This window comes from Xenopus laevis, chromosome 2L (assembly GCF_017654675.1).
Source record: "Xenopus laevis strain J_2021 chromosome 2L, Xenopus_laevis_v10.1, whole genome shotgun sequence".
In the NCBI taxonomy this organism is placed as follows: domain Eukaryota; kingdom Metazoa; phylum Chordata; class Amphibia; order Anura; family Pipidae; genus Xenopus; species Xenopus laevis.
The window spans coordinates 66711809-66726585 of NC_054373.1; the positions used below are offsets into that span (position 1 = coordinate 66711809).

Genomic DNA, 14777 nt, shown 5'->3' on the forward strand with positions numbered 1-14777 from the left:
GACCTCAAAAAACTCACAACTTCCCCATCGTCTCTGCCATTTTCTCTCGCTAATTAGCGCCTCCCTCAAACCTGAAGCTGCTTTCTGACCCCGGAAGTGACGTTGCGTAGATGGCGGCCCCAGGTTTGGTGGGCCCCTGCTCCGCCCTCGGGTGACAGTGCGATGACATGGGGTAGCCTCGATCCGGAGAGCGGTGACCCAAGAGCGGGTAACACCCTGGGGAGTGGACTTATTACCGTGTATTTGTATAGTGTCTTATTGATTCGGGTTCCTTCAACCCTGCAGCTCCCTCCCTTCCTCGTGTTGCTGGGAGTTTTAGCACAACAACAAAAGTTTAAGAATCCCAGTATAATTATACGCATGGTCATATCGTGATAAATCTGTTTCTAACTATACAATGGGAGTGTGAGCAGCATGCTTTATATACACTTCTTCCTCGTTTCCGGGTTCTTTTGCGTCTGTATTGTAGACTATACATTTACATACAGAAATGCGTCTGCATACCTATTAGCCCGCTCTGCAGCAGGATACAGGATACTATAATGTTCAGTTTCAAAGTATATACTAAAAATAATTTTTTTAGCATAATGAAATTATTGTAAACAACGTTTATAGATTCGCGAAAAAGTTTCATTGGTTTAAAAGCTATGTGTTAATGCAATTGCAGGTATTTTTCTCTTTTTTTTTTTTGTCTCCTGACTCATGAAGTTATGTTGCAAAAGGTCTTCATGTCTAATAAACTGGCTTCTTCTATGCCTCAGAGGCAGAGTGTAAACTGACACACACTGACTTCAGTTACATACATTTACAACTACATTTAAACCCATTGTTGGAAAGTGGTTTAGGATTACATTCTCTTAAACTTTGCTCTTGTATGAAATACAAACTTGGTTGTAGTCATAAAGAAGCTTCATTTAAGATGAACACTACTTTTTATTAGGGATGCACCGAATCCACTATTTTGGATTCGGCCGAACCCCTGAATTCATCGTGACAGATTCGGCCGAATACCGAACCGAATCAGAATCCTAATTTGCATATGCAAATTAGGGGTGGGAAGGGGAAAACATCTTTTACTTCCTTGTTTTGTGACAAAAAGTTACTCAATTTCCCTCCTCACCCATATTTTGCATATGCAAATTATGATCCGGATTTGGTTCGGCTGGGCAGAAGGATTCGGCCGAATCCCGAACCAAATCATGGATTCGGTGCATCCCTGCTTTTTATATGCTTGTGATTTAGAATTATTGTTATGTAATGTAATACATAGGCTCTGCTATATTTCCCATTTATGGTTTATTAGTGCGGTTTCTTTCTTGTTTATTGCAATCAATTTTAATTGCAACCCCCATGTTGCTAAACTTTTTTTGGCATGAAAATAAAAAAAGTGTCTTGTATGAAAACATTGATATGTAGCACTCCTTGTGCTTGCAGCCCTGTACATAATAATAATATGAATAATACATTTAATAATAATATGTAAAAATAATAATAATATTGAATCTTTAATATTTAATAATATGTAAATAATACATAAAATAATAATAATATGAATAATACATTTATAGAACAGACATGGGCTAATACAATAATAAATTATAAATACTAAATAAAGTTACAGCAGTGCAGCAGTGTTTTATTTAAGTATTTTACCCCATTCAGAAGTTATCCTACCACCATAGTCAAATTAGACCAAACATCCATATATCCAAATGTATAAAGGAATGATGCACAACCACAGCAGCAAGTCAATTACTGCTCAACATATTTCAGATGGATACCAGTTTTCAAGTAATGCATAGTGCATTAGAACCAACCATTTAAACCCATATGCCACATCACCAATGTCAAACATGCCTATAATATTCAGGCTGAGAACTGCATTGTTAAAAAAAAATAACAGCACCCTATTAGTAATTTGCCAATCTCTCAGCACTATGCCAGACTTCAGATGGGTCCTGGAAGTAAAATAAATTGGTTTGGCAATCACAGAGCTAAGTTCTTTAAAGAGGAACTCTGGCTTCCAAACCAAAATTTGATAAAGAGGGCCACATAACACAGAAACCCCTAATGTATCCATCACAGTTACCTGTATCTTCAAAACTTATGAATCAATGCCATTTTCTATGATGAAATCCAGCTGTTTGACAATTCTTCTCTTTCTCCGCCATTTGAAATCCTGGCAGGGTAGGAGGGACTAAAACACTGATGTTACAAATTGTAAAAACTACTCCTCAGTTTACAGACAGCATGCAAAAACTACATAACCCAAAATGCATTGCACTGTGATGTGCCTTTCCTTATTGAAATAACGTGTGCAGGGAATTGTAGGGTTTGGAGGATGCAGGCTGAGGACAGCTGGCTGTTGTTACAAAGTAACAGTAGTCAGCCAGCTCAGCAAAGTAGTCAGAGATATCAGCAGAAGAGCAGAGGGCTAGGCTTAGGGAACTGTCAGAAACCACAAAAAATCATGAAACTCTGCATATTTTTTAAATTATATATATTTCAAAGTTGCTTGAAATTATGTTTACTTTTCATAAAGCTCAAGTTATGTTTTTGTGGAGTTCTCCTTTAAGTACCCTATGCTTAATACCATGAGACTCTAGTTTCTCAGCTCTCGTCAACCAATTAACCTCTTTCTGATAATGGTAGTGAAAGACTAGAGGGATGATTTATGATTTTTAAAACCTGCATCTCAGAAGCTTTTAGGTGGCTAGACTTTTATTATTTTTACTTGTTTTTAACACAAAAAAGTTATTGCAGAACACTACCTGGGGATAAAATAATGTACAAATAACATCCAAACACTTTCAAAATGATAAATTAGTTTCTTAGTAAAGGAAAATTAAGTTGGTCAGTGTGTTCTTAAAATATATTTATATAATCAGGTTGAGAAATCTAAATGTGATTCACTAGTCACTTTAAAGAAAGTTACTAGTAAGCATAATGTCACAGGTGGAGTTTATTCAGTCTAAGAAGTATTTCATTTTCTTTGCAGAGCTTTTCTGTTGAACAAACTAAATAGTTTGTGAGTTTGATACATAGTAGTAGTATCAAACTCCGATACTGTGGCTTTACTTCCTGCCACAATCTTATTTCTACCATTTTCCCAAAATTTAATTTAAAGTTTAATGTCTCTGGTGTTTCTGTTTCAGTCTGGCAGCTCAGTAATTCAGCTGCAGACTCTAAACAGCTACAATTTTGCAACATTTAGTTGATATATTTCTCAGCAGTATCTATGGAGTTTTAGCAACTATTAATATCAATTCTGACAGCTGCCTTTAATGAAACCCAAGGAGTCTGCTCAGCACGGACAAAGATAACAAATAGAAATAATAGAAATAAATAAAAACATTTTGCCTGTTTTTCCAGAATTGTAGTTAAACGTGTAAGGGCTTTAGCACACAAGCAGATCCGGGGAGATTTAGTCTAATCGCCTCTTCTTCGTGGCGACAATCTCCCTGAAATGCCTTCTCCCTGCCTTCCGCCTGTTAAACTGAAAAATCTCCTGCTTCAGTGCACTCGCGTCACTTCGATTTCCGAAGTCGCCTCACGAGGAAACTTCGGAAATCGAAACGCCGCAAGTGCATTACATAATAAATGTATCAAGTAGTTTATCAATTTAGAACAGTTTACAGAGTCAGCAACCCCCCCCCAAGCTGCTTCAGAAAGATATAAAAAGGTGAAAAATAAACTTTAAGCTTCAATATGAGAAAAATGTTTACAAATAGAAAATAGAATGTAATTGTAAAAACTCCTTATTTCAAGTGAACTATCTGAAAAACACTGAACTGAAAAAAGTGCTAGAAGGTGAACAACCCCTTTAAACTTGTGTTTCAATGCATTTATTCCAAACTGTGAATTGTAAAATTTCTTTTTTTTTTTTTTTTTTGCTTCTTAGTAATGCCAAATGCCAAAAGCATCTGACATCGTCTTGATAAAAAAACATCATAAATTAACTGCCGTGCTCTTTGCTCTGTTTTCAGTTCCTTGCTATGGATAGTGCTATTACTTTGTGGCAGTTCCTTCTCCAGCTCCTACAGGAGCCACATCACAATCAGCTTATCTGCTGGACATCAAATGATGGAGAATTCAAACTTCTGCAAGCTGAAGAAGTGGCCAGATTATGGGGAGTCCGCAAAAATAAGCCCAGCATGAACTATGACAAACTAAGCCGAGCACTTCGCTATTACTACGTGAAAGTAAGTAGGAATTCATTTGGCAGAAGTAACAAAAATAATCAGTTATAGATATTCCTTTTTACTCTGTAATATAAATTCTGTAATATCAATTACTACCACCTAAGATGCATTGTCTAGCCACCAACTTTAGATCTACTATCTACCCCCACCCTTTTTGTTTCACTGCTTTAAATAGCCTTGTAAAGCTAAAGACAATTTACAGTTGCATAATCCTGCTTTTAAAATTAAATTTATATATTTATAAATATAGCCATAATGGTAAAGTTAAAATCCTCTTCTGCAGAAGGCCCAAATCTGTCAAGAACATAAGGAACCTCCCGTTGGAGTCAAGCAGAAAGGCAGAGACTGAGATCTCTTTATATCCACTAATTTTTAGAGTAGTGGCACACTGGGCAAATAGAATGCACTGAATGCACAGTATAGTGCAGTGGATGGGGGACCAATCTGATCTTTGCTTTTGTTTTCTAGCCGATTGGTTCCTCAGGGCAACATCACTTTTAATGTTTTACTCCACTTTTTACACAGCATGATAAATGGGCCCCTTAGGGTAAATGTATGTGGTTTGAACCCATGAAGCCTGAATACTATTGTTTTGGGAGAAGTCAGAAATTAAAAGGGTAGTCCGCTTTTAGAAATAAATTATTATGATGTAAACAGTGATGTTTTGTTTTTGAACAATTTGTTTTTCATTTCTAGGACTACAGCTTTACAATCAGGAATCATATTAATCCTTAGCCTATACATATGTTGTTTATATATTTTTTTTATAATTTGTCTTTTTATTCACCCTTCTCTCTGCAATTCAAAGTTTGATTGGTATGATAAAAGGGTTCATAGTAAAAATTATAAAATCCAAATAATTTTGTTCTAGGAGACTTATTTATTACAGAATGGGATTACAGGCTTGCAATGGCGATGCAAGTGGTTCTTATAATGTATCTAACTATATCATTAATGAATGTTTATATATTAATGCTCCATTTCTAATTTCAGAATATCATTAAGAAGGTAAATGGACAGAAGTTTGTATACAAGTTTGTCTCTTATCCTGACATTCTTACTATGGACCCACTTACGTTGACTCGTGGGGAAGGTGAGATGGAATGTAGTCCTTCTGATGCTGTTGCCTGCCTGAGCCGGGAAAAAGAAAACTATGGCAAGGAGCGAACTCCAGCCCTTCCCATAAAATCCTCAGGACGAAACGACTACATACACTCTGGTCTTTATACCTCTTTTACTCTTAACTCCTTGAATACAGCTGGAGTGAAGCTCTTTAAAGCTACACAAGTAGAACATCCTGGTGAGAAGAAAAGTTTTCAGGAATCCCCTTTATCTGTGATAAAATTTGTGACAACACCAACCAAGAATCCTGAGCCACCACCTCAGGTTGTCTCTTTCCCACCTCCACCTCCTGATCCCCATGAGAAACCAGCAGAATCAGAAATTCCTGTAAAATGTACAATATCACCCCTTGCCTCTTCAGTTTCCACAGTCCCAGAGCCCACAAATTCAACATCACCAGCAGTAGAAATAGAGGTTAATGCTGAACTGGAATCTGAGACTTCTGAATCCCTGGATTTTTCTCATGATGTGTCCTTGGAGGTGACAGATCCAGAACCTGAACAGGAACCCTATGTACTCGACATAAAAAGCACCTCAAAATCTAAAAAGCCAAAGGGGCTTGAGTTGGCTCCCACTGTGGTCATCACCACCAGTGATTCCAACCCTTTGGGAATTCTTAGCCCTTCACTAGGGACAGCTTCCCTGACACCTGCATTTTTTTCTCAGGTAAGTGGGCTTTTTTTTTTTTTTTGAAGCACAAGCTTGCTTATTCATCTGTTACTTTAATGCAGAATTTTAATTGATCACTTTGTTTAAGCCATAGCATTTGAAGGTTATGTTTTATTATAGTTTGAGAGAGTGGAATCACATGGTGTGGTTAATCAATGTGTAAAGTTCTTGTCAGACGACTATTAATAGCCATGTAATGGGGGCACCACCAAAGCACAGTGTGCAAGGTGCAGTACAAGAGAAATAGGTGTATAGTAGTGGTAATTAAAGGAACAGTAACACCAAAACATTTAAGTGTTTTAAATTAATGCAAATATCATGTACTGTTGCCCTGCACTGGTAAAACTTGAGCTGTTTGCTTCAGAAACACTACTATAGTTCATATAAACAAACTGCTGTGTAGCAATGTCGGAAATTTAAAAAAAGCTAAATGGCACAGGTTAAATAGTGGATAACTGATAATACCATTATGTTCTACAGATCTTATCTGCTATCTGCTGTGTAATTTGAGCATTTTAACCTTTGAATGGCTGTCCCCATTGCTAGAGAGCAGCATATTTATATAAACAATAGTAGTGGTCTGAAGCACGCACCGTAGTTTTACCAGTGCGGGGCAACACTGCATTATTTTTATATTTTTATTACTTTAAAACACTTTTAGTTTTGTTTGTTACTGTTTCTTTAAAGGAACAGTTCAGTGTGAAAATAAAAACTGGGTAAATAGATAGGCTGTGCAAAATAAAAAATGTTTCTAATATAGTTAGTTAGCCAATAAAGGCTGGAGTGACTGGATGTGTAACATAATAGCCAGAACATTACTTCTTCCTTTTCAGCTCTCTAACTCTGAGGTAGTCACATGGTACATATCTGTTCAGTGAGTTTGCAATTGATCCTCAGTAGTCAATGTAAACCAAGAGAGCTGAAAAGCAGGAAGTAGTGTTCTGGCTATTATGTTACAAACCCAGTCTATTTACCCAGTTTTTATTTTTACACTGAACAATTCCTTTAAGGCTAGTGCCACACAGGGCTGACTTTCTGCCTGTGGAAAAATACATGTTTTTTTTCCTTGCCTGCACCCGGAACAAGGTGATTTACAAAGATTTCACACCAGTTCCAGTCCCAGTGGAACTTGCAGTCTAAAGCTCTCCATAGACGCGACGATTCTTCTTGCTGAACAACCGATTTTAGGGAAGTCCGACCAATCCTTCGAAATTATCGTGTGGTTATTGGGATTCGAAAGATCGTACATCTTGCGATTTTTCGGCCGACATCTGTCAGGAAATTGATCGGCCATGTCAAAAAATCTTTGTCGGTCCCAGTGCAATCTATCTATGTTTGCAGGGCCAAGCAGGCAGCTCCCCTTTTGTTTTCCTCGCAAATTGGTCTTTTTAGTTGATGGTAAATTCGTACGATCGTTCTGAGAAGATCGTGGTCTCACGATCAGGATCTGATCTATTAAAAATCTCAACATCTATGACCAGCTTTAGGCTCCTATCACATTCACGAAAGTTTCGACATTATCAGGAGCCAGTTAAATATGTTTTATTTGAACTGTGGGAAGAAACCAGAGTACCGAGAGGAAACCCATTCAGACACTGGTAAACATGCAAACTCATTGCAGATAGTGTCCAAGTCAGAATCAAACATAGGACCCTAGCAAGGCAAAAGTGCTATCCACAGAACCACTGTGCTGCCCCATTATTATTATAAAGGCTTGAAAACAGGATATATTGGAGCAGCAGCAGCAAACAGCGCACCCTTCAGAAGAGAGAGCATAGTCATTCAAGCAAGGGATAAACCGTAATTCCATGATCATTCCTAAGGTAAAGGGACTTTTTGGATATTTTGGAATTGGTCACCATTTTTATAATTACATTAAAGATCATCAAAATGGGGCTGTTTCAGAGCTTTAAGTTCTGTATTTGTGAGTAGCCTATTAATTGCAGTGTAACAGAGAGTAACGATGGAAGCATGAAAATGCGCCTGTACACTTATCACTGGATAAGAAAAGTATTTGTCATAGGATTGGGGGCTGCTTTGCCCTCTTTATTTCATAACTTTTGGACTTTTCAAAAGCGTTCATGTTATTAGAGGTACTACTACCAGTACAACAGAGCAGATATATAACATCCCTGCATGTTTTTTATGTAACAGTGATGTTTCAGGGACACATAATGGATTGGATTATTGTCTTGCATATAAAGGTAGGTCTGTTGGAAATCGTATAAAGCATGAAAACAACGGTAGTGCTGTATGTGAATCCAAGGTGAGTCCAAAAGGCACAAATGTTGCGTTGTATGACATAGCTCTTCCCAGCACATCAACACTGTTATATTTAATGGCCTTCATTTGACAACAGGAAGGATTTTCGCCTGTATGGTTTTTGTTATTTCTTGTAATAAACAAAGACTGAAACTGGAAGTATTTTCACTTTCAACTTTGTTTGGTACTTGTAAGCAACTGTAGGAGGAGGAGAAGGTTGTTTAGCAAATTACCGGTCCAAAGATGAGTACTTTCTTATCTGAAAGCCAGACGCAAACTACTGCTAGAGCTAGAGAAGGTAACAGTTTTTTTAATCTAGTATAAGTCATTCTAAAACAACTGGACTTGCTGAGTAATCATTGAAGACGTTTCACTACTTATCCGAGTATCTTCTTCAGTTCAACTTCTTCTTCTGCATATAAACTCTTCCACCAATCCAATCACAATGGCACATTATAACTCTTTAGAGAGGTGACATCTGAAATTCACAAAGGTGTGATTCTATGGGGTTACTGTGCTAGGATTACCAAGGTGTAAATGAAACGGATCCACACACACAACGATTAATGCAGTCGGGGATTATCCCCTTTTATTCAGACACCAAACATGTTTGGTGGCTGAATAAAAAGGGATAATCCCCGACTGCATTAATCGTTGTGTGTGCGGATCCGTTTCATTTACACATTGGTTGCTAAGGGACCCGGCCGGGTCAAAGGAAGGAACGCACCACCAGCTTGCAGGATTGGTGAACTACAGGTGTGCGGTAGGAGAATTACATTGTAATCAAGGATTACCAAGGTATCATGCAACTCCCAGAAACAGGTGTTAACTTGTCAGTTGCATGAATGGATGTGTGAAGTGTTCTTTAACCGCCGGGGTTTAGAACAGCATGGTATGTAGCAGACAGATGGTGTCGAAGGCCCCTGCCTCTGTTCAGGGGTGTTTTCTCCACCTTGACATTAATCGCCTCTTTCACACTTCATTCAAACCAGCAGTCTTCTTTATCCAGGACTTGGACATTGTTATCTTTAAAGAAGTGTCCTTTGTCTTTTTGGTGTAGAAAGAGTCTTGCCCTGTAGAGTTCGCCGTCTTATGTTGAGCCATTCGCTTGGTGAGTAGTTGCTTTGTCCCCCAAATGTATAGGTCAGTGCACTCCTCACTAGACTGGACTGCGTATACCCATTGCTTTGTTTTTCATTAGGTGTTGGATCCTTTGGGTGTACCAGTTTTTGTTTTGGTGTGTTGCTAGGTTTAAAAAACACAGGGATGTGGTGTTTGTTGAAAATCCTCCTGAGTTTCTCTGACACTCCAGCTACATAATAGGATTTTTATGTTCTGCCTACCGGGAAGTCATTTATTTTGGACAAAAGACCAAAAGGAGTGGAAAAAAGGAGAAAAGACACAGTTATAATAGCAAAGAATAGATAAAACACCATTGTATTGGACAGGGCTTATCGGGTATGTGCTATGTAAGATGTGCCTTTTCTCCTTTTTTCAAGCTTGAATTGCTGCCCCCATGGCTATGAAGCATGTTTATATAAACTATAGTAGTCTTTAACATAATCTATTTTATCAAATTTAAAGGGATACTGTCATGGGAAAAAAAGGTTCCCTGGCCTTGTGTAGTATAATGTAGTTGCTACAACATATATGTCCATTGTACTTTAAAGGCATACTGTCATGGGAAAAAACATTTTTTTCAAAATGAATCAGTTAATAGTGCTGCTGCAGCAGAATTCTGTGCTGAAATCCATTTCTCAAAAGAGCAAACAGATTTTTTTATATTCAATTTTAAAATCTGACATGGGACTAGGCATTTTGTCAATTTCCCAGCTGCCCCCAGTCATGTGACTTGTGCCTGCACTTTAGGAGAGAAATGCTTCCTGGCAGGCTGCTGTTTTTCCTTCTCAATGTAACTGAATGTGTCTCAGTGGGACATGGGTTTTTACTATTGAGTGCTGTTCTTAGATCTACCAGGCAGCTGTTATCTTGTGTTAGGGATCTGCTATCTGGTTACCTTCCCATTGTTCTTTTGTTTGGCTGCTGGGGGGAAAAAGGGAGGGGGGTGATATCACTCTATCTTACAGTACAGCAGTAAAGAGTGATTGAAGTTTATCAGAGCACAAGTCACATTGAACAATTGTCTAGCTCCATGTCAGACAATTGACAATATATCTAGCTCCATGTCAGATTTCAAAATTGAATATAAAAAAATCTGTTTGCTCTTTTGAGAAATGGATTTCAGTGTAGAATTCTGCTGGAGCAGCACTATTAACTGATTCATTTTGAAAAAATTTTTTTTCCCATGACAGTATCCCTTTAACTTTTTTTATGGTATTGTCTTTTGATCACTGTTGCCTTATATCAGTGCCTGATTATATCAGTTCTCATGGACAATAGAAAGGAAGAGCAGTGTTTCTAGGTTATCAGTTTAGTCAGTTGACACTAACAGCCGGCTTTGAAGATAACCAAAAATCTTGTCATCACCAAAGTACTAGTTGCAGTGTTCCATTTTATATCTGTTCATATTAATCATTTTAGAGAATTCGTTATACTAAAGCCTTTCAGTTTGATTATCTTGCATGGAACATAAACCACAGATGTCTTTTAGGGCAATCACATAGAGCCACTTTGAGTTTCTTTTAGCACCATAATTTAGTTTTTTAGAGGCCAATTCATCATTTCATGGGCTTGAATGTAAGTGGCTGAAAAGTGGTGGTGCAGCACTTACAGGTGACAGTAGTTTGAAAAAGAATCCAAGTACATTTCTAGTCAATTATTGCCCTTGAGACTACTTACATTAAAGTCTGTGGCAGACTGCTTTTTGTGCTTTGGCACTTTGTTTTTTGGGCTACCAAAACATGCTTGAATATCCCCAAATAGCCCTTGTATGCCTTTGCTCAAAGGCTACTGTCTCACAAGGCTGTATCACGGCCACAGAAGCTGATGTGTTCCCCAAGTTTCTGCTGTGTCTCGGCACTCACAGACATAGCGCTGACCTTCAAACACATAGAGTGAATATCAATGAGAAAACACAAAACTGGGCATTTTCTTACCTATATCCATTCCTTGTGTCTGCACATAGGCTGACCCATGCCTGTCAGTTCAGGAAGAGTGGAGCACATTGGCTTCTCTCCGCCGGTAGAGGAAACACAGGTGAAGAGAAGCCAAGGTGCAACCTCGTTTAACATTAGCCTTATAGTGATGATGTTCTATCAATGAATGGAATCTGATCAGTATTTTTCTGTGTTACAGTACTTAGGCTAAAGCCACACATGGGAGTTTCTTTGCTTGAGAAACAGGATCTGTTTTCATCAGTTCCTGTGTGCATTGGCATACACTGTGTTGGCCTGTTTGCAGACACCTGGAGCAGAGGTTGGCACAAAAATGCATATTCTTGCATTTTATCGCAAAAATCAGTTCAATGTGTCTGCACATAGGTTGACACAGCATCTGCCAGTGCAGATTGAGAAAGGAGCAGATTGTTAACCTAACATGGGTCCATGTTTTAGTGTTCAGAGTTACAGACTGCAATTTATATATGTAAACTAGGTTCTGGTTAGATAATTTTAAGAACACCGTTTTTCTCTTCTCTCATTGCAATGAGAATGCTGATTTTTGTTATTGCGGTGGCTATTAAATCTAACTGACATTGGCTTTTTGTTTTAGACTCCGATTCTGCTGACCCCCAGCCCCCTGTTATCCAGCATACACTTTTGGAGCACTCTGAGTCCAATGGCCCCTCATAGCCCTGCCAGGTTACATGGAGCAAGCACACTGTTCCAGGTAAGTAATCAAGGAGAGTGACTGAAGAGTCAGGTTTCATTCTCAGTAGTAAGGGAATCTAAATACCAAAAATGACTTTATATAAACTTTTTTAGAGTGGTCATCTGAGATCTTTTGCAATTTTGGCTCAACAGCTGTCATTGAGGCTCAGAGTGTCAGCAACCCTAACACGTACTCCATTTCTATGCTTTTCTGTTAAAGTTAACAATGCTGGATTTTGGATACAGCTGTTGAGGCAAAATCTGGTATAAACAGTCTAAAACTACTAATATCTCAGACACAGCTAAAAATATAAACTAGTTGCAAATTGCAAAAGTGCTCAGAAAAGCAAACTTGTAAGTTTACATCTGTTATTTTTATGTAATGCTGCATTTGGAGACATCCCCAAATGTGTTGAAACTGCATCAAGACCATTTCATTTTTGGAATTAAAATGTGTTCAGATTGCCATTGTAATGCTTTCTTCACTTGCAGTCAGCCAACATCTGCATGGCTAGGCATGTATGGCAAGTGTGAATGGCTTTGTAAAGAAACCAAATAATATTTAACCTGAAGGCCGAATATGTTACTAGCATTTTGACAGTTGTTTCTACATTATATGTGCATTATTTTGCAGCATCTGACATTTGGTTTCTTCCTTTAGTTTCCATCTGTGTATAACAGCCACATGCCGTTCACCTTATCAAGTTTCGACAGCCCAACCACACCAGGACCCTTTTCTCCTGACCTGCAGAAGTCCTAGCAGAAACCTTGTAACAACAGAGCAAGCCTAGAAAATTAGTAGAGTGGGGTGTACTTGTTCAAAGAAAAAGTTGTATTATCATAACATAGTAAATATGAACTGCAAAAAAAAGAAGTATGACCTGCTGGACTATTCATCACAGAGCTTCTATATTTTGTTGTGCAATTCCATTTTGTATATGTTTCTAAATTCAGGGACAACGTGTTGCTGAAAATGTAACCAAGGTAATTTCTCGACTGCAAATTGGATGAAAAGTAAGGTGGAAATATGCTGAAAGGGCAATTAGGAGCCTACTGTCTTATTGAACTGATTATTTTCTTATTTCAACAGATTATTTACTTTTAGTTAAATATTATAAAACTCCTTAACTGTTTTATGCCCTGTATCGAATTTGTATAACAGGAGACAAATGCAGTTTGGAACAAATGGAAACCTTTGAACACCTCAAGCATAATTTAAGGATCAATCGAGGTCCATTTTGACTCAGGTGGAGGTACCGTTCAATTTGTATTATTTAAAGAGAATCCAAAGCACTTAAACACATATTAGGCCAAAGGGAAATAGTGGTCTTAATGCCATGTTAGCTATGTTTGCACTACCATAAAATCCTGTGTTCTAGTAATGTTTCTCAGCTAGCAATGATCAAACGCTTAAAATGTAGCCAATAAACAGGCATCTAGTCTTAATGGTGCAGTATCTCCAAGCCCAGAATCATTTTAATGTATGTACAAAATATGTTCAGTCTGTATAGATTAAAGGTAAAGCATACATTTTGGTCATAAGATGAAAGAAAAAAAACCCTTTAATGGCCCACACAACAGTTACATTCAATATATCTCTAAAATGGGGCAAAAACAGCAGAAATCATCAAAAGGCTTGGCACTAAATAAATTTATCTGATAAATGGACTTTTTTTTATACTAGTGGTGTTGGTAAGATATATTGCAAAACGTTAGGATTCCTTCTGGATGACTCCCTGTTGTATAAAGATAATACAGCAGATCTTGTAATTACACTTTAACTCCTACGATGAAGAAGTACCACATGGTAGATGTGCCTATCACGGGTCTTTCGTAAAACAAAAATATTAATGTGTTTGAGACAAATGCAAATGTAAAGGTATATATTGGAAATATATTTTGTCCCAGTTAAAGATTAGTACTTATTTGAGTGTGATTTTTATATGCTAGGCACATTTGTTTGAAGAAAATGGCTTTGTGCTTGTGGCAAGATAAAATTTGGCACATGCCATTATTTACAGCCTCCTACATAGGACCAATATGTAATATCAGTCACATGTTTGTTTATTGTGAATTTATTATGGATGTGATTGTTGAGTATGACTGGGTTTTAAGGCTGACTTCCATTTTAATGCTTTCCTTTGGCCAGATCTATATATGCGACATCTCTCTCTTGAATTGAGAGCTTGGAGGAGCAATACATACTGGCAAACCTGTTTCGTTTTTTGGCTCCTTCATTTCTGTGTTAACAGATCTAGGAGCATATGTACTGCAGTATATGTTTGAGAAGAATTAATTCATGTTGTATATTTTAGCTGGGTACTTGAACTGCTGTCTGTGAGCATTGCATTCCTTTGTTAACTAACTGAGCAGCAATTGCTAATTACAATTTTTTTAAATATTATATGCATAATACCTTTTTTTATATATTTCAGTTAGTGTTTTATTTAGCTGCCTGTAATGCTGTTAGCAGGGGTAGTTGTTGACCTATCTTTTCCCCAGAAATTGAAGCTTGCAAAGCTGATCCGATGCCCATGTGCTGTATATAACTCATAATAACTTTGCCTGCCATATTGGAAGGGTGAAACCTCCACTCCAGAGGAATGCTTGCCAAAAGGTAAAAAAAAAAAAAACTACAAAAATTGTCTGGAAAGTGGAAAAACTTTACACATACATTATACCTAGAAACCATATAGTATTTTTGAAAGTGTAGACTAAGGGAATATAGGGTAAAGGCATATATGACATTTGCATT

At 37.6% G+C, this 14777-nt stretch overlaps 1 protein-coding gene across 1 annotated transcript; it reads left to right on the forward strand.

Moving 5' to 3' along the window:
• Positions 1-138: 138 nt before the first annotated feature.
• On the forward strand, positions 139-14655 carry elk4.L (ELK4, ETS transcription factor L homeolog; the record flags this gene model as incomplete). The annotated part of the gene is given in 5 exon segments (NM_001092639.1): positions 139-208; positions 3987-4202; positions 5196-5990; positions 11925-12041; positions 12684-14655. Coding segments are annotated over 4 exon segments (1218 nt in total). The 3' UTR covers positions 12783-14655.
• Positions 14656-14777: the final 122 nt, after the last annotated feature.